The 26,728-nt window shown below is 42.6% G+C and overlaps 1 protein-coding gene across 2 annotated transcripts in view; it reads right to left on the bottom strand.

Moving 5' to 3' along the window:
* Positions 1–2,492: 2,492 nt before the first annotated feature.
* ERG (ETS transcription factor ERG) overlaps positions 2,493–26,728 on the bottom strand; it is a 59,253-nt gene continuing 35,017 nt past the window's right edge. The window contains exons 3-10 of one of the 2 annotated variants that reach the window (XM_021527469.2): positions 18,561–18,712; positions 16,996–17,199; positions 16,047–16,127; positions 14,106–14,177; positions 8,755–8,823; positions 8,364–8,420; positions 6,723–6,770; positions 2,493–4,016 (exon numbers count right to left, since the gene is read on the bottom strand). In XM_021527469.2, coding sequence (XP_021383144.1) covers positions 3,496–4,016; positions 6,723–6,770; positions 8,364–8,420; positions 8,755–8,823; positions 14,106–14,177; positions 16,047–16,127; positions 16,996–17,199; positions 18,561–18,712 — 1,204 coding nt within the window. In that variant the 3' untranslated portion in view covers positions 2,493–3,495. The remainder of the gene's footprint in view (positions 4,017–6,722; positions 6,771–8,363; positions 8,421–8,754; positions 8,824–14,105; positions 14,178–16,046; positions 16,128–16,995; positions 17,200–18,560; positions 18,713–26,728) is intronic. The other variant, XM_021527470.2, reaches the window with a different exon arrangement.

The raw sequence follows: 26,728 nt of genomic DNA, 5'->3' as shown, positions 1-26,728 counted from the left end.
GATGGTCTGTAGGCAGTTTAAAAGGCTGGTGGAACTTGAGGTATCAAGTACAAATTCTTTGGAACTGGGTAAGGTTTGCAGCTTGGCTGACCATTGACTTTGAAAGAAACTCTAATTTAAATAAAGGGCTAAAGTTATTAATATTACCAATTTCTGCAAATTTGGGCACATCAGGGCCATGCTGTCCAGGTGCTAAGTGGCAAAGAGAAGATCCAGCCAAGGTCCTGGGTTCTATCTGAGCTTCACTGAGCTGTCTCATGGTGTGGACATGGAATTCCTCAGCTCTGCCTGCACTGGGCTCATCCCTTGCCAAAGTCACAAGGAGACCCTACAAACAACCCCAAGGCAGCAGAAGTAGGGTCTGTCCATCCTTCACTCCCCTCTTGCAAAATCTGTGTTTTCCAAGGCTCCTGGAAGTGAGGGAGCAGGTCCTGAAGGAAGGTGTAACTCTACAATGGGTGACCACAGGTGACAGTGAGCTTCCCAAGGCCAGCTCCAGGATTTTACTCTTCACACCAGGGTGCTCCATCAGGGCATCTGCTCTGGCTCTGTCCCTGTCCCAGGATCTGGAGCCCAGTGCCAGGATGTTGTTCCCATTGCACAGGACAGCAGCCAGGCACCACAATGTGGAAATCCTGCAGGCAGCCCTGTGAGCACTGGGGATGCTTTGGAAACCTCCAGGCACGTCCTTGCCCATCTAAACAAAGACCTTATTTAAATCTGGATTTTTAGTGTTTAGTTAAAAGCTGGATCAAAAATGCACTTGCCATTTTGGGTTGGAAGTAGACATGAAGCAGATAGTGAAGATCTATGGATTTATTTCCATTGAAAGGCAAATTATTATCTTTATAGTTGCACTTAAGTGTGTCTGCCTTAACTCTATAACTTTCTAAAATAGTGACTGACCTTTTCCAATAGTTCATATTTTTCTTTTTCTTTTTATTTTTTTTTTTTAGAAATACAGATTTACACAGCTTATTTCCCTGCTCAGGTCTCACGCATTTGTAACACAATCCTATGCTCATAAACTGCCACCAAAACACTCCTAACACGAAGATTGGTGAGTTGGGACCCATTGCTCCCCAAAAAATGGATATGCAGAATGTTTCCTATAAAACATGAAACCACACCCATTTAGTCTGGGAAAAGGACACAAAAGAACAGCAAAAAGGAGGGATACAGAGGGCTGAGCTGTCTGGGATTCCTGCAGCAAACACTGTGGAGAGCCACTCATAAATGTCAGGGATGATTTTCCAGGCCAGTTCTTCAGATGGTGTTGGGAAAGAATGGATTTATGCCAGTAAGCACCAGATGCAGTTTTGGGGCCCAGGGTACAGAGTGGGAAGCCTCTAAAGCTAGAAGAGAAAAATAAAAACCCCTGCCCTTTGCAAACAGCCAGGATGGGCTGCAGTGCCAAATGAACAAGGCTGCCATACACTCCATTCTGAAGTGGGGAATAATGGAAATTATTCATTATTCACTTTATTTACTAATAATGATACAGAATGTAAGGGGGCAAAGCAATTCAACACATGCTTCAGGAAGAAGGTACATCTCAGGCTGAGATTTTGCAGCATAACTTCAATAAAAGATAATTTCTGAGTATGAATACTCTTCCTTAGATTCCTCCCTTAGGCTTCATTTCCAGCCTTGGGTGTGGAGCTGTTGATGAATTCATTTGGGATTAATTCCAATTAATTCATTGGAATGAAAGAATCTCTGTTGCAATCTCTGGGCCAGAGAAGCTCAGCAGAGGGATGGCAAGGCAGTGTTGAAGAAGGACTGGAAGTGTTTCAGCAGAACTGTCTGGAAAAGAAGATACACAGCACCTGTGCACTTTAAACTTAGGCTCTTTGCTCCTATGTTTTCACAGCCCAAAAGTCCTGTCCTGTTTTAACCTGATGAGTAGCAGATCTGGCATGGGTGTCACACACAAAAAATGCAAACACAAATGCAAACCACAGTGTCAATCTGAAATTGCCATGCTAGGCCAAGCTTATTTTATTACATACATTCTGCAATCTAAGGACTAATATGTTCATAATGTAAACATTAAGCATACAGAGTTAAAATTCAAGGCCACGATAGTTTTTTTGGATTGTCCCTTTTTTTTTTGTTGTTTTTTGTGTGTGTGTGTGTGTCTTTGGTTGGCCGAGATCAACTCGTAGTGTATAAATGCATAAGTTATATAATAATTATATAAAAAGGAAAAAAAAATAACATTGAACTTGTATACTTCATTCTGACAAACGCACAGCGTTCGCGACTCGGTAAGAAAAACTGGCGCCCACCTAACAAAAATATTCAGGTGATTTCTGATTCTGGCAGTCAGGGGTTGTCTCTTGCTCTAACCAATAGAAAACAAACTCCCTTAGTAATGATGAGGTTCTAACTGGTAACTTTTAAATATCAGACACAATTCCAGTTTTGCTTATTTTTTTTCCTAAAAAAAAAAAAAAAAAAAAAAAGAGATGCATATTCTGATTCTGCATATTCTGATTTTTCGCTCATTCTGCTTTTCCCTTTTCCCACTTTTTATTACCACTGAGTCAAGTCTGTTTCTCCTGAAATACTGGGAATGGTATAATACTGAGCAATATGTTTCACAAGTCCAAACAAGTGTTTCTTCATAGTCCCGACACTACAAGGTTTTCAGTCTTTTCAGTCTCTACTGGTCAAGAAGTTTCTTTCCTCCCCTTCTCACCACCTTCATCCACCTCTTTCTCCTTCCTGCTTCCTCTGACAGGTGCAGGCCTCTGATCTAGTCATACACTTGCCCTCCAGCACATTCTCATTTCCCACGTTTGGCTCAGGGTTCCTGTAAAACTGTCAAGGAATTTGAAAGTTTGGGTTGTCTTCACAGTTTGAGTAGCTGATTCGCTCTGATGAGTGGATCTCCTGTGACTTTAACTACAACACTGCTGTTCTATTCCAAATCAGCTTCCACACTAACCAGTCTCTTCTGCTGATATGTTTCTATTTTTTAAATACAGATAGGCTTTTTTCCCCTTTTTTTTTTTCCCTTTTCCCTCTCTTTTGTAATGATCCATATACTGTATGTTAGGTCACTATAGACTTATCCTTATATTGCTGTAGTATAGTCCCAGTTTTGCTCTAGCATGATATCAAACTTTACACACAAGCTTATCAACTTTTTAAGACCAACAGCTTCCATAGGTTTTCCTTATCATTTCATGCTTCTACCTACAATAGTCTATTGTTGTTTGGTCCACAGAGTCGATGCCCATATACATTACATTTTAGTATCTTAATACTTCTTGGGTATTTCCTTTAAATCCCTACTACAAAAAGTCTTTTTGACATCTATTTTTAACGTGGTTTTGGGTTTGTTTTTTTTACCCAGCCAAACCTTCACTTGTCTCTTTAGGCACTTTGAATTCGAGTACTCCAACAGAGTTCATTTCGACTCCTCAGGGACCGAATCCCAGTGAGAAGCGTCTTTGCTTTGCCTGGCGCTTATTTCCCCCGCCCCACTTAGTAGTAGGTGCCAAGATGAGAAGGCATATGAGCAGCTGGCAGCCTGGTGTTGGGGTAAATCCCTCCAGTGGGCGAATTCCAGTACGGATTGGGGGCAGCAAAAAAGCTGGAGGATGTCACGGGCAAGGCAGGGGGGTGGGGAGCCACAAAGTTCATCTTCTGCGGGTGCGCGTGGTACGAGCTCATGTAGGGCAGGTCCGACGGGTATTTGTACATGGACGACTCCGGGGGGTGAGGCTGCAGCGCCTGGGCGATGCCGTGGAAGTCGAATTTGTAGGCGTAGCGCTTGCCGTGCACCTTGGTCATGATGTTCTTGTCGTAGTAGTAGCGCAGGGCGCGGCTGAGCTTGTCGTAGTTCATGTTGGGCTTGCTCTTGCGCTCGCCCCAGCGCCGCGCCACCTCGTCGGGGTCCGTCATCTTGAACTCGCCGTTGGTGCCCTCCCAGGTGATGCAGTTGGAGTTGGAGCTGTCCGACAGCAGCTCCAGCAGGAATTGCCACAGCTGGATCTGCCCGCTCCCTGCGGGGAGGAACACAGAGGGAATGTCAGGGCTGGCATTAATAATGTCAAGGCATCAATTCTGCGGGCTCTCCCCGAGGAGCCCATTAGGAAATGTTGTGATGTTGGCTCCTAATTCTTTCGATTAGCCAGTCCCCCTTCTCCCAGGACTGCTCGCGAAACCCTAAAGAGCAGGGATAATTGTAATGTGTCGTGTTTTCCCTCATGTGAGTGGCAGAATGCCATTCCATGGAGATTTAATTGTTACCTAATGTCATTCAGCGCAGACAATTGATGGGGAAATAATACAGCGCTCATTTAGGAAACTAATCGCTAAAGTTCAGCACAAACAGCTTTCACTTGCGTAACACTCTGCTTGTTCTCACAGCATTATGTTGCAACTAAATGTTCCCTGCTATGGAATGAGCCCACACTAAATGGAGAAGTTTAGAGCAAGCTGGGCCCATGCCAAACCATATCATCCCTTTGCAGCATTTGGGGAAATGCACAACGGAAACTTATTAGCTTGCTGTTACACTGCATACAACCAGAGGGCAAAACAACTGCAAGAACAGTGAAAAGGTCCATAAAATACATCCTTGTCATCATTCTGCTTCAAATGAGTTTAAATGATTATTTTACATTAAGACGTAAAATGTTGCTGTTGTATTTTTCTCACTCTCTGCCAATTCCACCGCAAAAAGAAAATAGTCTGCTGTAAACTTTGCAAAAGTGAAGTAGGGCAACAAAATTTGTCCATTTTAGACAAGTGAAAGTAGATTTCAAAGGGCCTTGCCACTGATAGTCATGTTAGAAGCTTAGCATTTCTTAACAAAGCAACACTGAAATGATGCAAAATGCAGCTGAAGCAGCTTGCGATGCAATCTGTTTCACAAGCACGGTGTCAGCAGAATTTGCCAACCAGCCTGGATGTGCTAACTCTGAACTATGTCTCTGACCAGGAATCGGTTGGGTTTCTTTTTTTTTTTTCTTATCCAAACCAGCTATGTGGGTATAATAACAAGCTTTTCTTTAGAAAGCTTATAGTAGCAATTACAATATCAAGCTAGAACAGCATCTGAAACCCATTAGCAGTTTATACTTCAGTGCAAGTGAAACCCATATTCATTTAAATTGTATTTATCCAAACTGGCCTTAATGAATTTCTTCTGTTCCATTAACATGCATTAAATAAACAAACAAACAAAAGAATCCATGGTATGAGCAAGGCATGCAAGTTTTAATACACGAAACATAACAAGAGGATTAGGCTTTGAAAATCAATAAACAGTTCAGCACTGGACAAAACACAAATTTTTGAATAAGCAATCCAACATATGTTCTAACATAAACACTTGCCTTCCAAATGTAATATATAGTCCTATGAAAATAAATGGTTGCTGTCAATTTCCTTTTAATGAGAGAGTAATTCCACCGATTTATAAACACACAAAACATGTTAAAGCACAGGAATGATGGCGTGGAGGAATTCCATACCCAAATGTTAAAAAAGCATCCCAATCCAGATCGTGTTAATGTCATTCACAGTAATGAAGTCAACCAAATGGACACTTGATAAAATTTGGCAAGGCATGATTTATGTCCAAATTGAAGGGATGTGAGCCCCCACTTCCAGTCAAGACTAGTGTTGCCTGGAAATCTCCACCACCTCAGGCCATTTGGAAAATCCTGTTCTTAACACTTACTTAATTACTTTCCTCTGCCACACAAAACTGTTTAGAGATTCAGCTAATCTAGAACTGTGCTCGATGCCACTTGGGAGAAAGAGAAAGCAAATTGATCAGCATTTTGGCAATTTCAGGCCTTGAAAAGCTGTAATATTATTGTAAAAAGAACCATTGTCACTTAGGGCTGAGAAGATCTGTGTGGAACAAGGAATTTCGTGCCCTGGGACTGTCCAGGCAAGGGACACAAGTGGAACACACAGTGCCAGTCCATTGTGGTGGGCTGTGCTGTTGAGCATGGGGCTGTACAGCCACAGCATCTCCTGCAGACTTGGAGCAGTGAAATCTGCACAATTTCCAAGCAGAGCTACTAAATCACCCAGAAAATCCCTTGTCTTTAGCAAAAACATGCTGGTCCAAGGTTGCACTCGATGATCCTTGAGGTGTTTTCCAACCTGAGTGATTCTGTGAGCCTGTGATTTTGTTCTAAGCTACACATCCCTATCCATAATGCATCCCATTGCCTTCTTTAGGTGGGAGAACATTTTTGAAGTGTTTAACCCAGTTATTATTTGCAAATATATTATACTTTGCCGTTTTTTGTTTTCTTTTTCCTATATATTTCATCCCAAAATTTTGTATTCATCAAGGCCAGCATGATATTGTGCTGTGGATTAACAGAATCTGAGAAACAGCTGATGAAGACTGGTTAAGAGACTTGTACCCTCCTGGAAGGGCAACTAGAGACCAGATGGGGTCTCTTACACCTCTCAACCAAATCCTGATATTCAGAAAGCTGAAGTGAACTCCAGCTTCAAAGGCTGGACTCTTAGGAGGTCCTTTCCAAACTTAATGATTCTAAATTCCTCAGTCCCACCCTTGTGTAATTCAGAAATTCTGCAACACACTGGATATCATCATCTCCCCCTGAGGAGTGGAAAAATCAGGGACAACCCCTTCCAGGTCTGGTCTTAGAGCTGAAGTGGGAAACTCAGCAGTGAAAGGAAGGAAAGCCTTCCAAATCAGCAAAATCCCTTCTCACCTGGATTTGCGAGGCGGCTGCTGGTCGGTCCAAGAATCTGATAAGGATCTACAAAATTGTGAAAGAAAGATTTAAAATCATGCAACAGCATTGTCAAATATTTCAGGTATCATTTCTGAACCTTGTAAGGGGCAGTGTGCACTGCCTGATGGGACAGCAGGTCCAAAACCTGAACAATTTTCTCCCTCTGCATGGCAATATTTGCATGTTTTCTCTTCAAACTCTGTGTGCAAAGACATACGTTTGCTTTTTGTACTGTAATAATGTTCAGATGCATGTATTCAGAATGTAAACTTTGTTCTGAAGCATTCTGGTGGTGGAATCCCTATCCCTGGAAGTGTCCAAGGAAGCCCTGGAGGTGGCACTCAGAACTCTGGGCTGGGAACAAGGTGGGGATGGGGCACAGCTTGGACTCGATGACCTTGGAGGTCTTTTCCAGCCTCAGGGATTCAGTGATTCTCTTTTGTCACTGGACTCCAGTGAGGGATGCCATGGATTAACTGCAACTGGTGTTTTCAGATGAGTCTTTGTCAGCCTTACAATGCCTGTAGCATCTCAGTATTTCCCTCTGGAAATGAAAACTTACTTTGGCCAGAAGTCCAACAGGGAAAAAGGGAGGGCTGTGACAGCAGAACCAAAGCCAAAGCGATGGGCTGCAAGCACTGAGTGACCCTGTGGCTTTTACAGCCAAGAAGACAATCAGGTTACATTCCTTACACATTTGAACAGTCTGTGCAGCTCACACACAGCCATTAAAAGGTCCTCAGGACTTAGATAAATCATTGGTATATTTCTACGAAGATTCTTGTGGTTGGAAGGCCAGATTAGATAAAACACTGTTTGGGCAAAATTCAGTGTAATACTTCCCAGGCAGTCTGTGCATGAGTTAATGAGACCTAGTCATGCACAGTCTTGTTTAGCTCTAACAAAAACCAGAATAATGATTTAAAATCCATGTGATAAAAACTGGCTCAGAGTCTTCTGAGCTAAGAATATCCTCTAAATCTCTTTTATTTCCTCCTTCTAACCTTTTGCTGTTAACAAAAGCCATGAGTGACTCAGGACCTTTGGAGTGCTCTCCAGCTACCTGTCCAAAATACAGCTGAATTTGCAATAAGGGGTTAGGTCCCACCCCATGGATTTGCTGCTCTGAAAACACAAAAGGCACCCATTTTGCTAAACCATTACTTTACAAACCCATAAACTTCTGTTTTCTCCTCAGTTTTCCAACAGACTGATAATCTCTCTAACATTCCTGTTGTGTTTCAGGAGCCAAAATCAGATGGGTTTCTGTAGGCTGTAATCCAGCCCTTTTTTTTTTTTTTTTTTTTTTTTTTTTTTTTGGCTCATGCACATTTTCCAGCTGCTAGCATCTCATCTACTGGGGTCATTTCACATCTCTACCTTCCACCTTCTTACCCAAACTGTAGATGGATTGTTTTAATAGTATTTTTATTCTGGAAGGTTGTCACTGCCTTTAAACATTACACTCATCCTAAATCCAGCTGCAGAGCAAACCCCTTTACATCTGGGGTTTTGATGGTCTCCAGCTGGAGAGGTCTGAACCAGATTGTGCAGTTTGGGTGCCCTTCTCATCATATTCAACAAACCCAGGCAGAATTCAAACCAAATGACACCCACCTAACTGAGGACGCTGGTCTTCTGTTTTGGGAACTGTTGAGGATGATGGCTGAGTAGCTGAAAATGGAAAAAAAAACCCCATGTAGTTATTTTTCCAGTTAGGAAGTTGCTCATCAAACCTATGAGAGCTCCCTAGGCCTGGAGCTCCTGCTGCCCTCTGCTCCAGGATGGACAAAAGAAGATTTAAAGCTCAAAAAAAGCTTTTTAGGGCTCTGTGGTGATGGGCTTGATGAAGTTTGAGTTTAAGGAAGGATGTGGCTGCCCAGTGACACCTCCCAGAATTACCTATACAATTTGCTTTCCAAAAATGCACAGACAAAACCCCTCCAGAGCTCCTGGAGTTCCCTTTGGAGTCTAATCCATGCTTCCCCAGCTGTGCAGATGATTTTACCTTTTGACTGAGGGCTGGGGTGGCTGTGACTTGTCCATGCTGATCTCCTGGCTTGCTCATAAGGCAAATCTGTGAAGGAAAGAGACATTTATCCATTTAGATATGGCCTAAAGTGGTTATGTCCAAAAAGGGCACATTTGAGGGGCTCAGGATTTGGAAAATTACTGAAACAGGCGAGGAATTCTTTGTAAAACCTTTATCACTTTTATTGCCTCTAACAACAACAGTAAAAGCAAGATTTGTGCTCTGCACTGCTCTGCAGAGGTGCCTGTTGTCAGAAGTCTGAGGGGCACTGAAATAGGGGTGCAAAGAATCTTCAGAGACAATACAGAGTTCATCACTTCCAAAGGTTCAGGGAACTCCCTTTAGTCCCCTTCCTCAGCCCAGCACACCAAAGAATGGCACGCACTGGCATCATGAATAATCTGTGCTAGAATCTTGCAGGAAAAGTCCCCCAAGAGCTCATTTTATGAATAAACCCTCCCAAATTCAGCATCTAACCGTGTTCTCCTTTAAAAAGACAGGCTTTCGTTGATTTATTCCTTTCTGCTTCTTGGGACAAGCTCCTTAAATTCACACATCTAAATTTTCATTTCCCTTTCTTTCATTTACTCGTTACTTCTATTTTATTTCAGTGCTTTAGCATATTAAAAAATGAAAAAACTAAACCATAAAAGCTTTATTCATAAAGCAAATGTAGTAAATTCAAATGTTTGGTTTGCCCTTAGAAATCTTTGGCAGTTTCCTGTGCTTTTCCATGGCTGACTTTAACACATTAGCTAAAATTACTGCTAAAATCAGAGACTTCTGTAACTTCCAGTGCCCACCTGGTGGAACTAAGTTGGTGCAGATGCCTTGACTCTCAACACTACTTGTGCTTTATTTCAGAATTCATGTTTGGAAATGAAAACAGAAAGCAAAGAAACAGCCCCAGACTGGCTCTGTGCAAGGCAGATGTATCTGCCCATTTCCAAGCCCTGGGAGAAGCAGCATTGCATGGAAATAAAGTGTAATGTAAAATGCACAACCAAATTGCCTTTAATTTATTTAGTCTGGCACTGCCAGCTCTGCCACCTCTTAGAATCCTACACTTCAAAGCCTTTGCTCTTGCTGAGATTTGCAGCTGATTTTTGTACTGCATTTTCATAATTAATAACCTTATATCCCTGATTTCTTGAGAACTCTTCCACAGCTTCAGAGAAAATAATGTGAATTTTACAGGTGCTCATCTCTGAGCAAAACATGAATCAATGTGACATGCAGATGTCCTACCCAGAAAGGCATTGTCAATTCCACCCTTTTCTTTCTGTTCTTTCTCTTTTTTCTTCCCTTCCCTTCCCTTCCCTTCCCTTCCCTTCCCTTCCCTTCCCTTCCCTTCCCTTCCCTTCCCTTCCCTTCCCTTTTCCTTTCTCTCCTTTTCTTCCTCCTTTCTTTCTTTCTCTCCTTTTCTTCCTTCTTTCTTTCTCTCCTCTCCTCTCCTCTCCTCTCCTCTCCTCTCCTCTCCTCTCCTCTCCTCTCCTCTCCTCTCCTCTCCTCTCCTCTCCTCTCCTCTCCTCTCCTCTCCTCTCCTCTCCTCTCCTCTCCTCTCCTCTCCTCTCCTCTCCTCTCCTCTCCTCTCCTCTCCTCTCCTCTCCTCTCCTCTCCTCTCCTCTCCTCTCCTCTCCTCTCCTCTCCTCTCCTCTCCTCTCCTCTCCTCTCCTCTCCTCTCCTCTCCTCTCCTCTCCTCTCCTCTCCTCTCCTCCCTTTTTTTTCCTCCTATTTTTGGAACCCCCAACCATCAGACACCTGTGCCCTGAGAGCACTGGGAGATGCTGGCTGTGCTTGTACTTGGTGGCACTTGAAACATCCTTGGTACAAATTCAGTACTGCAGGAAATACGTCTTGCCTTTTAACTCATCGCATCACAAGATGGATCTTTTGACTACACCCTCTCCATGAAAAGAAAAATCACATTATCAGCTTTTCTGGAAATAGAGCAAAGCTCCAGCTTCATGCTTGGTTCAGCATCATGCCTTGATAAACACATTGTTATTGCAGATAAGCAGATCTGTTCTTGTCCATGAGACATCAGCACAACATGTCCTTATCTGGGACAGATCCCTGATGGGAATGCTCCTGTTTGGTGAGACAAACCCCAGCCAGGTGTCCCAGAGCTCCTGAGAGCCTCACTGCCACTGAAACCCCACGTTCTGTTGTAAAAGTGACTGAGAAATCCTCCCTTGCACTGCAAGCCCTGCTCATTTCCCATTTTCTATTGTAGTGCCTTAACAATGGCAGTGCTTAATTACTCACTCCAGAACTGCACCCCAGGATTTGGCTGATTCCCACTGAACGTTATTTATTCCCCCTGCTCCTCATTTTTGACCTTTTTCATGTCATCAAGTGGCTGTCCCCAGGGTCTCCTTTCGCTCTCACATGAACAGTGCTTTGTTATGGGAAAGCTTCTTTGCAGTCTGGTTGAAATGTGACATTTAACTCAAAGGAAAACCACAGAATAAGCCAACAAAACAGTTTCCTGAAAGAAAACTGAATTTCTGCAGAAAGCCCTTTTTCTCTGAATAAAAATTCTGACTTTGAAGACATCCGTCAACTTTCAATTGCAGAACATAAAACAAAACAATACTTCCAAAATCACTACAGTTCTTTGAAGAAAATGTTTAGTTCTGCACAGAACAGAGATGCCCTAAAACTAAACTGCAATTCCACAAGTAATTGTGTGAATGCAGAAAGATGCTGACACAAAGCATTTTCTTACGTGCCATTTCAAATATAAGTTAGATAAAAACGCTGAAATGAAGGAGCTCATCATGTCTGATGTGTGGTTTAAGATGTTTTCCTTTAGAGAAAATTTATATTCATTTTCCCATCACACATAGGATGAAACAAATATGGGTATCATACACCTTGTCAGGAACAAAAAAATCCCAATTTTCATTCAAGACCAGAGGAAAACAGACTCATTCCAGCCTTTGCCTGAAATCCTCTCCATTGGCACAGCTTTCCCTGCAGGACACCAGGTCTTTCTGGTCTTATGTTACATGTTCACTACTGCTGGGAATTACCGAGAGTTTGGGGCCTCTGGATTTATGTTTGGTGATTGTTTCCATAATTCTGCTTTGCTTTCTCATCCCTATTTGTGCTGACATTCCCCAGTGTCCCTGACAGCTCCTGGGTGCCCCAGTCTGCTTTAATGCTCCATGAAAATGTTTAATTTATTTGGAATATCCCTGCCTCTTATACTGACACTAAGCAGGTGCTCTGTCACTCTCTTTGTTTTGATAATTATATCACGTTTCCTCAACCCCAGACTGTGATTTGAACAATTTCAAACTTCTGTATGTCTCCACATGCTCCAAAGATTTTTCCATACTCCCATGGCTTTCCCAGGCGTTTCTAAGCACCTCCAAACTCTGCAAAGAGCCTTTTTGATAAGGGGTGATTGACACAGCTTTCCATGCAAGGCCACACTGCTGGGCTGCTCAATGGCACAGCCTCAACTCCCATGGGATTCTCCACCGTGGTTCTTCATTTGCTCACATCTTTCCCTTTGCCCCACGAGCAGAGCAGAGCTAATTTGGAGTCAGTAAGAAATGCAAATGACTTGTGCCTCGCGCTGCATTTATCAGCTCGTGTTTTCAGCTGTTAATAGATTGCCAAGTTGTTTCTCCCTAATGAACTTCCTGGGTACCTGGACAGGAATCCTGTACAGGAATCTCTGGGTTTAAGTAACAACAAAATCATAGAATCATGGAATGGATTGGGTTGGAAGGGAACATAAAAATCATCCACTCCCACTCCTGCCATGGCAGGGACACCTCCCACTGTCCCAGGCTGCTCCAAGCCCCGGTGTCCAACCTGGCCTTGGACAATTCTAGGGATTCAGGGGCAGCCCCAGCTGCTCTGGGCACCCTGTGCTAGGACCTGCCCACCCTCCTAGAGAAGGATTTTTTCCCAATATCCCACCTAAAGCTGGAATTTTTCACTTTGAAGCCATTCTCTGTGTCCTGTCCCTCCATCCCCTGCAAATTGTCTCCCTCCAGGTTTCCTGTGGCTCTTTCAGGCCACAATTCCATCACCCCAAAGCTTCTCTTCCCCAGGCTGAACAATCCCAACTTAACTTAAGATGTCCATTACTGATGACAGGATAATTAGCCAGTCCTTAATTTGTTTCTTATGATACACTGATTTAATTTCTGTTGTAAATAGTTGTGGAATGTTTTGGTGAATGCCTTATGAAAGCCAAATGTATGTACTGGATCAGCAGTTCCCTTTTTAGCCATTAATATAAACAAACAATTCTAACAGAGTTTGATTTCCAAGGATTCAAACAATTTGAATTTGTTGATGTAATGGTCTGGTAGTTGTTTCCCTTTCTCTCTTTTCTAATTATCAATTACCAAATCTACAGACATGCATGTATACATGTATATAAGGCTATATAAAATAATATCTCTAAGTACCCTCCTGCACAGTACCCTAGAGCACAAATAAAATAATTCCTGTTCAAACTCCCCTTTTTAATGTGCCAATATCTCTTTTCACCAGAGCTCAGCCAATTCCAGTGCATGTCTCTTCTAAGAACTTGGAGTTTTGCCTCTGGCTTAGAAATGGATTCCTTTAAATTCAGTATTTGCTGCAACTCCTCTTGATGTCCCTTAGTACTCTGCACTCATTATTGGAAAAGCAAATTACGCATTTTTTCAGCATTTTTTGTGGTGAAGGGTGATAAAAAGAAAATCTTTGGCTTCATAGCCACGTCCTCACCTTCTTTAATTATTACCATCAGCCTTTCAGAAATCAGCACATTCACAAAACTTTCACCCATTTCAAAATTTTGAGCATTAAGAACTTCCTTATGTTTTGATTTTACTTAAGACTCTGAAACTCATAATCAGATTGTTGTGGGTTCTGCTTGCTTCAAACATAAATAAAATGTAGACAGCAGGAAAAGCATATATCCTGCATTTTTAGAGTATTTTTCCATAAAAGACTTCAAATAAAAGGGAATTTTAACCTCATTTTACAGAGAACCGAAGGGCATTGACAAGTGACTGTGCTGGGATAGTGCAACAAAACCAGTGAACACAGCTCAGGTTTCTGATTCCCTGGTGCTTTAAAAAATTGATACAACTGCTTCAAAGACAGAGATTTTTGGAAGAAATGGATGTATTAAACTCTACTTAATTACTTCACTCTACACAATTATATAGACACATATATATGGGACATAAGTATATAATGTGTGTGTTCAAAGTAGAGCCTCATATTTATGGAAAGGGAAAAAGAATGAGATATTTCAAGAGATGAAATCAATAAGATCACAGCACACAAAAAGTGGTCATTGTTCATACCTGGCCTGGTTGCAATTCTTTGTGTTGCTTCTGGATAAACTGATGTGTTTGGGAAAATAAAAGTGGCACCTCCTGAAGAGAAAAGAAGAGGACATAACACCTAAATTCATTTCCACACTAATTAAATCCACCAATATTTTCCCCTCCTGTAAAGTGAACGAGTAAAGAATCTGAATAAATAATTTCTGCCTTTGGACTGTTAGATATAAAAGTTCATTCCAATAATCTTTACATCTACGTAAATCCATTCAAATTACTGGATAAAAGTCTGTGCAAAATCTGTTTTAAGAAGGAGACAGTCAAGCTCAGGAAATCCCTTCTACCACAACCACCTCCACCTGGGAAGGTGGCTTTGTATGCCCTGAAATAAAACCCCTTTGCCTTCATTAGTGCATTCCCAGAAAAGTCCATATTTTCAACTTTTGGGTCAGACCCTCAGATATCTCATTAATCTTTCCCGGAGTGAAACAATGAGAAATATTGAGCTTGATGAAGGAAATGGAATCTCCTTTTTCTCAGGCACTGAAATTGCTCTGACTGCACCAATGGACTTCTCATGATCCTCTCCAGGAACATTAAAATAAGTCAATTACTGCAGATTTCAAGAACTTTTTTCCTAACTCTTTTGTGACCCACTGAAAACTGAAAAATTGACTTCTCATATGCTGATGATCAGTGTGACACTCTTCACACTCCCCAATGACAGATAATCTCATTTTGGTGAAATGAATTTCAGAATATCATTGTCAGTGCACACACAGAGAAAAAGATAACACACAGAACTGCTGAACAACACTTGGATATCTACAAATGGAAGCTGCTTGGCAAATGAGAATCTCTAAAGCCAGAGATGGAAAAGACCATCAGGTCCATCTATTTTTAAAAAAGTATTTAAATCTTATCCAAACCGTATCAAAGTAATGGAAACTTTTTTTGTTGCCTTTGGTGGGGTTTGCAGCAAGCCTAGAGCCCACAGCAGGACTTTGTTTGCCACTATGACCAGTGGCAAAAGATCTTCCAATCCACTGAATTTTGGTACAAAACTCAGAGTGAAAAACAAAATAAAATATGAAAGAAACATTGCCATCCAAGTTTTGTTTTCTTTTTCTTTCGCATTATCCTTTGCATTATCTTTTTCTTTTCTCATAGAGAATTGTTATTTCTGGTCACTGTAGGTAACTAACACCCTCAGGCATGATCATGCAAGATTCCAAACATCTTTTGTGGGGATATAAACCACGTTATTTGTATAATTCCATGCCATCCTCTGCTGCACAACTGTTACAGCAAGTTAAAAGAGATTCTGAATTATTTTCATAAATACTTGAAATTGCATCCTGAAAGACAGATGAGGCATGTGTCATTCTCTGGCCTACACTCAACACTTTCCTGGGCCAAATTAACAGAAGGGTGAATATCAACAAAAATAATTTTAATTTCAGATCAGATTTAGTGTAATTCCCAGCTCAAGTCCCACAGCAGCTAGAAAATGAGATGAACTAACTGCCTAAAGAGCAATTTTATTGATTTCCACATTTATCTCATGGGAGAGGAGACATCCCCATTCCCCAGAGCCCAAAGCACTTTTGAGCTCCGAGAAGCTTCTAGGGATCCATGAAGTAGATCTGACAGCAGAATGGACAGAAGGACCATAAAAATCCTCAGATAAAAGGCCCCAAACCTGCAGTTTTATGCTGTGTCAGGGATCCCATTCTTTTGCAGGACACCAGAAATTTTTGCACCATTTTTTGCACCACCTGGCCCTGCTTGATCTCACCTTTTCTCTGTGTGTCTGTGCAGAAAACACACAGACAGCAGGGAGGGGATTCTCCTGCCTCCCTCCTGATTTACCACTTCCATTTTTTTAGCAAGCAGCCCATGGAAAGGAATCCTGTGCTTTTAGAAGATGACCTACAGCAGTGGGAGCAGTGCCAGCATTACCTGTGTTTCTAGCATGCATTAACCGTGGAGAGTTTTGTAAGGCCTTATCAACATCATCTGAAGTCAAATGTGGAAGAGGAGCTACAAAACAAAACAAAAAGCAACACCAAAATGTAAAAAAAATCGTGAATTATCTTTTTAAACAATATTTTCCCCTGACAGGATTGTCTGAATGCGAATCTATCAACAGCCTGCAGTTTGGAAGGACGTGTGTGGGCTACAGGGTAAATTAGGGCATTCATTTATCCAATCTCATAATTTATTGTTATGAATGCACAAAATTTCTGGCTGATTATTGACAGTGTGCGTGTGGAGGAGACTGCACCGCACTGGTGTTGCAATGCTTGGTGTTTTTTTCTCTAAAAACCATGTTCATTTTAATTTCTTTAAACTTTAAGTTTTCCTCAAGCTTGGGTGAAAGTCCTCAATCCAGGTAATCCCTAGTCCCTTTTTTCCCACTGAAATTCTAGCCATGCACTACAGTTAATTTGCATTTGGATTTCAGGGACTGTTCCTTTTTTTCCATAATTTACAGAATTTTTTTTATTCAATTCAGTTGAATCTTCCCGGTCCTACCCAGAGCACAGCAAACTGCTGCCAGTCCTTAGAATCATGCCTGGAATTCACTTTATGAATCAATATTTGCACTCTCATTTAGTTAAAATGGAAAGAAATGAGCATGTGACCAGAAAAAACATCAGCACTGAACCCCATGTGATTTTTCTTCCTGCTCAATATGCTTCGACTCAATTTTTCTCTGAGATGGATACCTAGAAAGAGTCACTAATCCTTCTCTTTGATAAACACGAGTGAAATTAATGGGAATCTTTCCATCCAACTCAACAGGATTTGGGTTGGCCTCCCTGTTATGCTCTTAGGAACAGCAGCAGACATTTGCAAACCCGATCATTCACGGCGCTAAATTGGGACTGGCGGAGGGCTGGCTTACTCTCTCTGAGGTAGTGTAGGTGTGACAGGAGGATGTCTGCGTTGTAGCTGGGGGTGAGCCTCTGGAAGTCATCCTTGGTCATTTTGCAGAGCTCCTTGCCGTCGATGTTCTGGAAGAGCAGGATGTCCACGTCCGGCAGCCCGTACTCCTTGACCGCCCACTCCAGCCACTGGCGCACGTGGTCGGTGCTCCACAGCGTGGGGTCTGCATAAAGTCAGGCAGGGAAAGGGAAATCTGAGCCACTGGACCCGTGCAAAGTAATCCCCCCTCCTTTACTGACTGCTGGAGGAGTTAATTTGGTGTGCTGAGTGCAAGGGAGAACAATTGTGGAGAGCTGTGAGCTCTGAGTGTCAACAACAAAGCCTCTGCTGCATTTCTTCGAGTGACCTCAAAATGGCAAGCCTGTGACCATCCTGCTCTTTGATAGTCATTCAAACCCACCTCAAAAACACCTCCAGGAATACACTAAATAAAAAAATCCCTTGCTGAGCTAACCATGCTACAAATTACTAAAAGCCTTTTTTAAAGAAGTGCCAAACACCAGGAAGAGAAATGTTTTAGAACATTCAAAAGCTTTGTATTTTAGTGTTGGCAGGACATTTATTATTCAGAGCATCAATTTCCAGAGCAGAATTGACAATACCATTGCAGAGGACACTGCAACAGATTTGTCCACACCTTTCTTGACAAATAACTGAAATAATCACAGCTTGCAAAATTGGCCACAGTCAGTACTCTTGCATGTCTAAGCAACTGAAAAACTGTAATAATATTAAGCAACATGGCAGAGGCAGAAATATTTCACACAAGCACCTCTCTGCTGGAGAGGAACCAGCAGCAAAACATTCCCTCCTGGCTCAGGTGTCGAGTTTACCCTGTGGTTTAGAACACCCAGAGATGCCATGATGCTCTGTTTTGGAAACAAGCACTGCAGAATATTCCAGGTTTATTTGGAGGACAAGGCAGCCAGAAGTGACAAGAAGGCAGCTGCAGCCTTCTTGTCCCATCAACTGTTGAATTCCAGAGCCAAGCCTGTCAAGGCTGACCAAGAATTTCTCAATTGTGCTCTTACATTACAGTGGAGTTGTCAGTTTGCTTATTAAAATGTTTTATGCTGCCCAGACTCAGGGGATAACCCACATAAAAGCTCTTCATGCCTGTTTGATCCCACAGAAGCTACTTTGTGGTGTTTTCAAAGATAACCTGTGCTACAGTGATCCTTTTTCTCTCTCCCACACACCCCGCACCCAGCTTGCCCAAGGGATAAGAAATGGAGGTGCTTCTTCCTTTTGCTCACTTTAGGGTGAAATCCTCCAAGAAGGAGCTACAGGTGTCAGATAAGATCTGAGTGCCTCTTATCAGCCCATTCTGCTGCTGAAATGGGAAGAACAGATTGAGGAGGTGTCCTCACTGATCCTCCTCAGCTCATTCTCTCAATAACCCCTACAAATTACTGCTCTTTTCCTCCTGATCACTACTTTTCTCCAAACCCTCTCAAATAATCTCAGTGTGCTTGAGGGAAATGCAGTTTTTTTAGCTTGCAGTTTTGGTGTAGAGGATCTAACCTGCTGGCACAATGACTCTTCGTTCGTTGGTCGTCATGTTTGGGGGTGGAATGTGCTTCTCCTCCATGTAGTTTCCATAGTTCATCCCAACACTGTCTGAGCTGCTAACCATCTTCCCTCCTTTTGCCACGCTGCAGTCATCTGGAGAATTCCTAGGCAGACAAGAAAGGTGTGCTTCCATTATTATTCCAGTCCTTATTAATATCACTGGCAGAGAATCGCCTGGAATGAAATGGAAAACTGGGAGTGGAGCACCTGGAAAACCCAGCTCCCCCCACCCAGTGACTCTTCAGATTCCTTCACTTGTCTAAAAACACCACCCAGGTTCAATGGACCATCTAGTTATTTCTACCACCGAAGGATCAGGCTCTCATATCTCTCCAGAAATTATAAACACTAATAATTTAACTCCAGATTTGGAATGGAGGCTTGGTCATGAGCTTGTTCAGCCTGGTGGCTGCAAGGAGCTGCATTCCCTCTCCAAGCATCTCACAGACAACTGAGAAACACAGCAATGCACTCATTGCATATTTTCTGGGGGAAAACTATTCTTAGTTGCCATTGTCCAAGCAGTCCAAGGCTTGGAGAGATGCCCACCTCCACTGCCATCACTGTTCCACACTCACTTGCACTTCATGTCATGCAGTGTATTCACATTTCTATGTAAAGCTCACAAAAAAAAAAAAAAAAAAAAAAAAAAAGGAACATTTGCCAAAGCCATGATTTAAAATACCACACGCATGACTGGAAAAACCTTTCAGCTCCTGACTAGCACAGTCTCCATGGTACTGCAGTCAAGACAGGGAAATCTGCAGAGGATCTGCAACCAGACACCTCTTTAATTTTGGCTTTGCTTTCTGAATAGAGTCTTTAGGTTTAACATCCCACAGGGGGCTTCCTAATGGCATTTTAATTGCATCACAGTTTTCTTTCTGGCAGACACAGACATATTTGTCCCTTAATTTAATGTCTACAACGTGTTTCATCAGAGGGAAAAAAATTGTTACAAAAATCAAAAAAAAACTCAGCCACGGGGAATACCTTTAAATGTAAAAAGTTTGTTTGGCAAGGGAAGAAGAGTGTTAGCTGGGGTTTGGTTTCGTTAGCAATACCTCATTACTAACAAACTTTCCTTTAGTCCTGCCATTTAACTCCTGAAATTGTGCTGTGGCCTCACTAAACAAGAGGCAAGTCATAGATCCATGGAATCATGGAATTTCACAATGGGTTGAGTGGGAAGGGAATTTCAAGATCTCTCAGCTCTACCCCTGCCATGGGGACACCTTCACTGTCCCAGGCTGCTCCAGCCCCAGTGTCCAACCTGGCCTTGGGCACTGCCAGGGATCCAGGGAAATCTGGGAATTGCATCCCAGCCCCTGCCCACCCTGCCAGGGAACAATTCCTAATTCCCAATCTCCCACTCAGCCCTGCCTTCCTTCACTTTAAAGCCTTTCCCCCTTGTCCTGTCACTCCAGTCCCTCTCCAAAGTCTTTTTCTGGCTCTCTTGGAGCCTCTTTTAAGCCCTGTGACTCAGTTGTGTTGACTGCCCAGCACCACCATGGTTAGGGAACCAATCCAGTTATAAAACTCACAAGACTGTTTTAAAAAGTAAACCAGCACTTGGAAAGCTGAAAAATTAGTGTGTATCTTAAAGACTAAAAGAAAATATGAAGTATAGCATTTTTTTCTATGCAGTACTTCTACTAATTTTACCCGTCTGTGTTAAGGTAGATATTCAAGAAAAAAAATCAACTGCTGCTGACTTTCAGTTAAAAAATAAAATATATCACAGAAATCATTCAATGGTTGTCAACATCATCTTTAGGAGAAGGAAGAGGGCCTTCAATGTTGTCTGGAAAATGTTGGCTTCACACACTTTTTCCAGGATGCCTCTAAAGGCGTCCCCTATGAAATCTGCCCTGTGTGAAAGCCCTGCAACTGCTCTGTCAGCCCCAGGACTGAAAAACAACCACGAGGGAAAGCACAGCCAGCACCTGCCACTGCCTGGTGGTGAATTCAGCTCTTCCCCTCACAACCAGAGCACTTGGGCAATATTTTCTCAGGTTTACTTTTGCTCTCCTACCACACACCACTAAATATAACCCTGGGGTGCAGCCCATTTCTGTCCAAACAGAGCAAAACAAAGCTGCTTTTTCTTTCAGACATAAACTCTGAAGGAGAGCTTTTGTGATGGTTCCTTGTGAGTGAAATGTTGCTTTTTTCTGCTTCGCTTCCACAAATACAAATGGCATAAATGTGTGAGTGAGTCTGCACTTTAAATTATGGACATTTGGAAACATCCTTCACCACCTGCATTTATACCTGTGCAGATGGGGACCCCGACCCCAAAAGCAATTCTGTTACAAAGAACTATTTGGCCCATACACTGAATTTTTAGGAAACAGAGAGCTAGCAACATCCTTTAGTTTAACTGGCACGGTTATTTAATTTTGGGTTTTTTTTTCTGGGGGAAGAAACTTGGGATAAAGGGACTCCAAAGTAAAATATCCCATCAGTAGCAGCCTACAGCACTTCTACAAGCAATGGTGCATTAAAAACAGCCTTGTAAACACTGAGCAGTAAATGATGTGGAAGATCCAGTAGCACAGAGCTTCTGGCAATCTGACAGGGCTTCTGAGATGGTTTTCTGATCTGAATATAAACACACAGGGGTGGGGAAGAAGATCATAAATAAGTCATAACTTTTCATTGAAATCCAGAAGCAGATGGTCAAGAATTTTGTCCCTTGAGCTCACTGGGTGGACCAGCAAATCCCTCATCCATCAAATCTCCTAAGGCCACGCTTAATTTCAGGCATGGAATCAAGTCCATGGGATTTAACAGGACTACTCTGGTACTTCAAATTGAGTGTGTGCCCTAAACCACTGAGCCAGGGCTTAACTCAACTGCCTGGAACAAACTTCTACAGTACAGAAAGCAAAACTGAAAATGCAAGCAGACGCTAGAAAATGGTGTTTCTAGTGCCCAGAACAACAAGAGAGTGATTGTCTACAAAGGGGTTTTTTAGGACTTTCTGTGTGAGTCTGCTTTATTTCTGTACCACCAGGGGAGCAGGGTGGAAAAGCAGCTTTTGGAAAGGGTCCCCAGAATGAAGGGTGCAGCTCTGCAGTGATTCATCCCCAGCTCCAGGTCTGAAATGAAACCAGAGATGTTTTTCTTCACAGCCGCCTGTTATTTTTTGCCCTTTGTAAATATACTGTGTTACACCTGGAATTTACAAAAAAAAAATATTCAAAAATTAAAAAGAGGTAAGACTACACAGAGTCATGCTACCCAAGAACACTTTGCCCAGAGCTGATAAATGTTAGCTGAGGACATATTTTCTCCTTGGACCTGAAAGCCTCACCTCTGTGCAGGGTTACTTAAAATCAGGCTGATTTGATAGTTAAATTTATCATCCATTCCTATCAAAGCTGACTGGAGTTTTGCCAGTCATTGACTCTGATGAAAGCAGATGTAAGTTCATAAATAAGTGTATGAAACACATTTTTTCCTTTTCACTATGCTACTATTTTCCCCAGGTGACATAAAACACCTGTGTTGTGCTGAAGTGCAAGGTGTCAGAGAAATTCAGATTAGGAATGAGCAAAACCCTACATATGTCATTCCTGTAATATAAACTCTTCTGTTCAATATTTCTGAGTTTCAGAGTGAAATAAATGAGAAAAAAATGTATTTTCCAAATATCTACATGTCTTCAGAAGTTTATTTAGCAAGCACAGCTTGGATTGCAGAGGCTGCTACAAGGTTAGCTCACACTAAGGGCACTGCAAAGCTTCCTCAGCCTCATCCTCATTCACTGCAGCCTCTCAGGGTGTGGTAAATTTGGTCAGTGCTTCCTCCACAAGGAGTTTGTCACTGAAAAAGCGGCCCATAAAATAAAAAACCTGAAACTTCCTCAACATTTATAATTTTAAAGTACACTGGGGACAGCCAGATGATCCCAGGTGAGAAGGAGCCTGTGCTGAGACTCTGAAAAGCATTTCCAGAGTGATTTTGGAGGCCTCAGCACTTGTCAGAGAATCTCAGAATGGGTTGGGTTGGAAGGGAACTTGAAATCACTTATTCCCACCCCTGCCATGGCAGGGACACCTCCCACTGTGCCAGGCTGCTCCAGCCCCAGTGTCCAACCTGGCCTTGGGCACTGCCAGGGATCCAGGGGAATCTGGGAATTCCATCCCAGCCCTGCCCACCCTGCCAGGGAACAATTCCCAATTCCCAATCTCCCACCCAGCCCTGCCCTCTGGCAGTGGGAGCCATTCCCTGTGTGCTGTCCCTCCATCCCTGGAAATTGTCTCTCTCCAGCTTTCCTGGGGCTCCTCCAGGCCCTGCCAGGCCACCCTGAGCTCAGCCCAAAGCTTCTCCTGTGCAGGTGAACAATCCCAGCTGTGCCAGCCTTTCCTGCCAGCAGAGCTGCTCCATCCCTCTGCTCATCCTGGACTCCCTTCCGAGACTTCCTGTGAGAGCAAAATCTCCCACAAAGAACTCCAGTGCAAGAGAGGCATGGAAATGCCAGAAAACTCATTTTGGTTGAAATATCCCTGGGGTGCTCCCACAGGCTCTTGCCCAGCTGCTCAGTGAGCTGGGCTGGGGAGCTGTACACAAAGAATTAAATAAATGGGTGAGTAAGTAACTGGAAAAGGGGTGGCCAGGGTGGGAAAAAGCTGCCAGATCTGTGGACCCAGGGTCCATGGGGTCACTCAGGGTCACTCAGAGATTGGAGGCACCTCTGGCTCCTTTCTCCTGTGACAGAGCTGATGGCTTTCTGTAAACACAACAGAAGGTGCTTTTTCACTGAGCTCCGCACACAGCAGCCACTCATCTCCAATCAAACAATAACTTTGGCTAATCGAATATTTTCATTTTCTTTTTTTATTTTCTTCCCCTTAGCTTTCCCCAGCTATCCTGCAACCCACAGATGCTTCCAGCCTCAAGGCCATGGTGGCAAATGCAGGCAGTCAGAGTCTGGCTCACTAGAGGCCAGTCAAGCTATAAATATTCCCAGCCTGGCTCTTTGTGCTCCCAGAATGGGGAAACAGCTGGTTTAAGTTTGACTGCACGTTGTCATTTCTCCATTAGTGCAAACACTTCAATATTTCTTACGTGTCAGGTTGGAGTGAAGAAAGGGAAAGCAGGGAAGGGGGTCACGAAAAGCCAAAGCTAAGAAATGATGTTCTGTATATACATAATTTACAATTAGATTGCTGCCTGGGACAAGGCTGAGGTTTGACATGGTGATAGCTAGGCCAAAGCCACAACGACTTCCCAGTTGGCCTATAACTTTCAGAACCTATTTTCTCTTGTTTTCCTTTTATTATTTTCATAGAAATTCTATTATGACGGTAATGGATTACATTTCTTAAATTGTATTTCATTTCAAGAGCTTTTAAGGCTGTTGTATTTGTGGTTTGGTAAAATATGAAATACCAGGAGATGGGGCCCTTCCCAAACCACACGTGCCTTCTTTTGTGGGCAGGGATCATATAGAAAGTTAGGAAAATAGAGCATGCCAGGCATAAACAGAAGTGACATCTTGTATGGAAACCATAATCCCCCACGTCTGTGGAATGTCTGCTGATTTTCATGATTAGCACTAAGGGGCTGTGAGGGTGCAAAATGCTAAAGCCCATGATTGGCCACTTTTCCTTACCTTCTGTTTTGTCTTAAAAAGCTATTCCTAAAACTTTAAATACTGAACAATCCCACTGACGCTGCCCTGATCAAAATGAAACACCCACTAATGACAGGGCAGAGGAGAAACCTCACCCCCAGCTCTAAGCACTCTGGACACAGTAAAAAGGAAATAAAAAAGCAAGGATGGCAATAGTCTTAATAATGACAGTAACCACAACTCTTGTGGGGTCCTATATCATTATTTGAAGATTATTTTTATATTTCACTGCCCATCTGAAAGCCTTTGGTTGCTGGGAATTCAGTGGTCAGTCTCAAATGTAGCAATGATAATTATGAATGAGCTCATTATCCCAGACTGGAAAGCTTCTTATTTAGCACCTGCCAGCCCAGCAACCCCTAAAAAACTTCCAAAAAAATAAAATACTTGTAGTATTAGTTATCTGAGTTTGTTTTTCCCCTTGGCAACATGTTTGCCCCAAGAACAGATCCAAACCATGCCCACACACGCATGCAAGTGCTCGTGTTAAGCTGGTAGATTTTCAGAGCAAAGAGAAGCTTCTTGAAGCAGTCACACATCCTGACTTTGCCATTTTTCCAGCTTGGTAGGCAGCCACTCCACCAACCACCCAGTCAGTGGGAAAAAGATTTTCAGTCTGAGATAATCAATGTCTTGTTACCCCAAATTAGTAATATTTTACACAGCAGAATCATCCTTTTAGGGCACATCTCCCAGCTCAGCCAGTAGGAACTGGCTCTGCTGGTGATGCCTTTTCTTTAGTTTTAGTATTGAGAGTTGTATATGGCTAAGGGATAAAAGGTTTTTATTTTGGTATTTAACAAGGATTTTTATGGTGTAATAATTTGTTAAGGTGGAATATGTTGAAATGTATATATATTGTAGATTGCATATACAATAGTATAGATTTTGTAAATTAGCATATTTAACAAAGATATTTTAATGAAAGACTTAAATGAATAGCGTGACATTTTTCTAATGTAAAGGGGTTTTTTTTAAGATAGGCTTAATTTTAGTTTATTTTATATTTTTTAGAGGGGTCTTTGGGAGACAGCATACGTTTTTTGGTTTTTAATTGTGAGGTTTTTAGGATGCTTGGTGTTTTTCCTTAGTAGAATATTAGGGTTATGTTACGATATTAGGTTTAAAGAATTACAAGTATGTATGTTAAGGGTATCAAGAATATATAAAAGATAGATAAAAAGAAAAGGTAAACAATCATCATGGCATCACTGGAGAGAATCCCATGGCCCGATGGGGGCTTTGGGCCAGGCTTATTGTTTAGTCTGAGCTGAGGTTTCCCAGGAATGCCAGGCTGGATGCCACCCGATGGGGAGGGGATGTGGCACTGTGCCCCCACCGTGGGGCTGTGCTCCAGGGCTGGAAAAGCCTTGGGAAAACCAGTGATCTCAGGGGCTGGATGCAGCCAGCCCTGTCCCTCCACTGGCTGGATGCTCACCAGGTGGGGGTCAAGAGGATGGGGCCAGAATTTGCAGTGTCAGGATGAGGAGTGATGGCCATAAAAGGAACCACAAGAAGTTCCATCTCAATGGGGGGAGGAATTTCTTTACTTTGTGGGTGGCAGAGCACTGGAACTGCTGCCCATGGAGAACAAGGAGCATCCCTCTCTGGGGACATTCCAAAGCCACCTGGATGTGTTCCTGTGTGTCCTGCTGAAGGTGACCCTGCCTTGGCAACAGGGATGATCTCCAGAGGTTCTTTCCAATCCCAGCAAATCCATGATTCTGTGATTCTGTGGAGCTGCTTAAATGCTCTGATTAGAACCACCAGTATCACACCATGATGCAGAGGTGCCTCCTACAGCTTTCAAGCCTGCCAGCCTGGATCCTGGGAGCAGGATGGATCTGTTGGAATACACATGGATGGATCTGTTGGAATACAGAGCTCCACATGGATGGGTTCTCCTTCCCCAGTGCCCTGGCACAGCAGCTGTCACACATCCTCATAGCACAACGTACCTCAAGGGTTCCCCATTCCAATTTGCTGGCTTTTATAGCACAAAGAATCTACTTCTTGGGAGACTTTACATCAAGGGAAAAAGAAAAAAAAAACACCAGCAAAGAAACTCAAGTTCACCCTGGACTCTGAAAAGTCCTCCAGTGTGTCAGACGTTCTGAACCCAGAGAGTACAGAGGCTCTTTGATGAAAATTCAGGCACTTACATGCAAAGAAAAATGGTATTTCCCAAAAGAGCCAGCACAAAAGATGTATTAAGTGATAATTTCATTCTCAAATGGTTTTCAAGCAACAACTGGTAGCACTTAAATCAACATTTTGCACATGATTAAATCCTAAGGACAACTAATTATTTCTGGCATTTCTTTAAAACTTCTTTATCAGCCAAGCTGATGTTGGAAGGCTTCTGCTGTGCTCTCAGTGCAGTTAACTTTCAAAATACTTCTTCAATGAAATCATCACGCTGCTCATGGCAAGAGAAATTTATCTGTGGCCTGAATAAGACTCTGTCTTCCACTTC

The sequence above is a fragment of the Lonchura striata genome, chromosome 2, assembly GCF_046129695.1.
Source record: "Lonchura striata isolate bLonStr1 chromosome 2, bLonStr1.mat, whole genome shotgun sequence".
NCBI classification, from domain to species: domain Eukaryota; kingdom Metazoa; phylum Chordata; class Aves; order Passeriformes; family Estrildidae; genus Lonchura; species Lonchura striata.
Note: the sequence above shows the minus strand (reverse complement) of the source record. Positions and strands in the feature narration are given on the sequence as shown.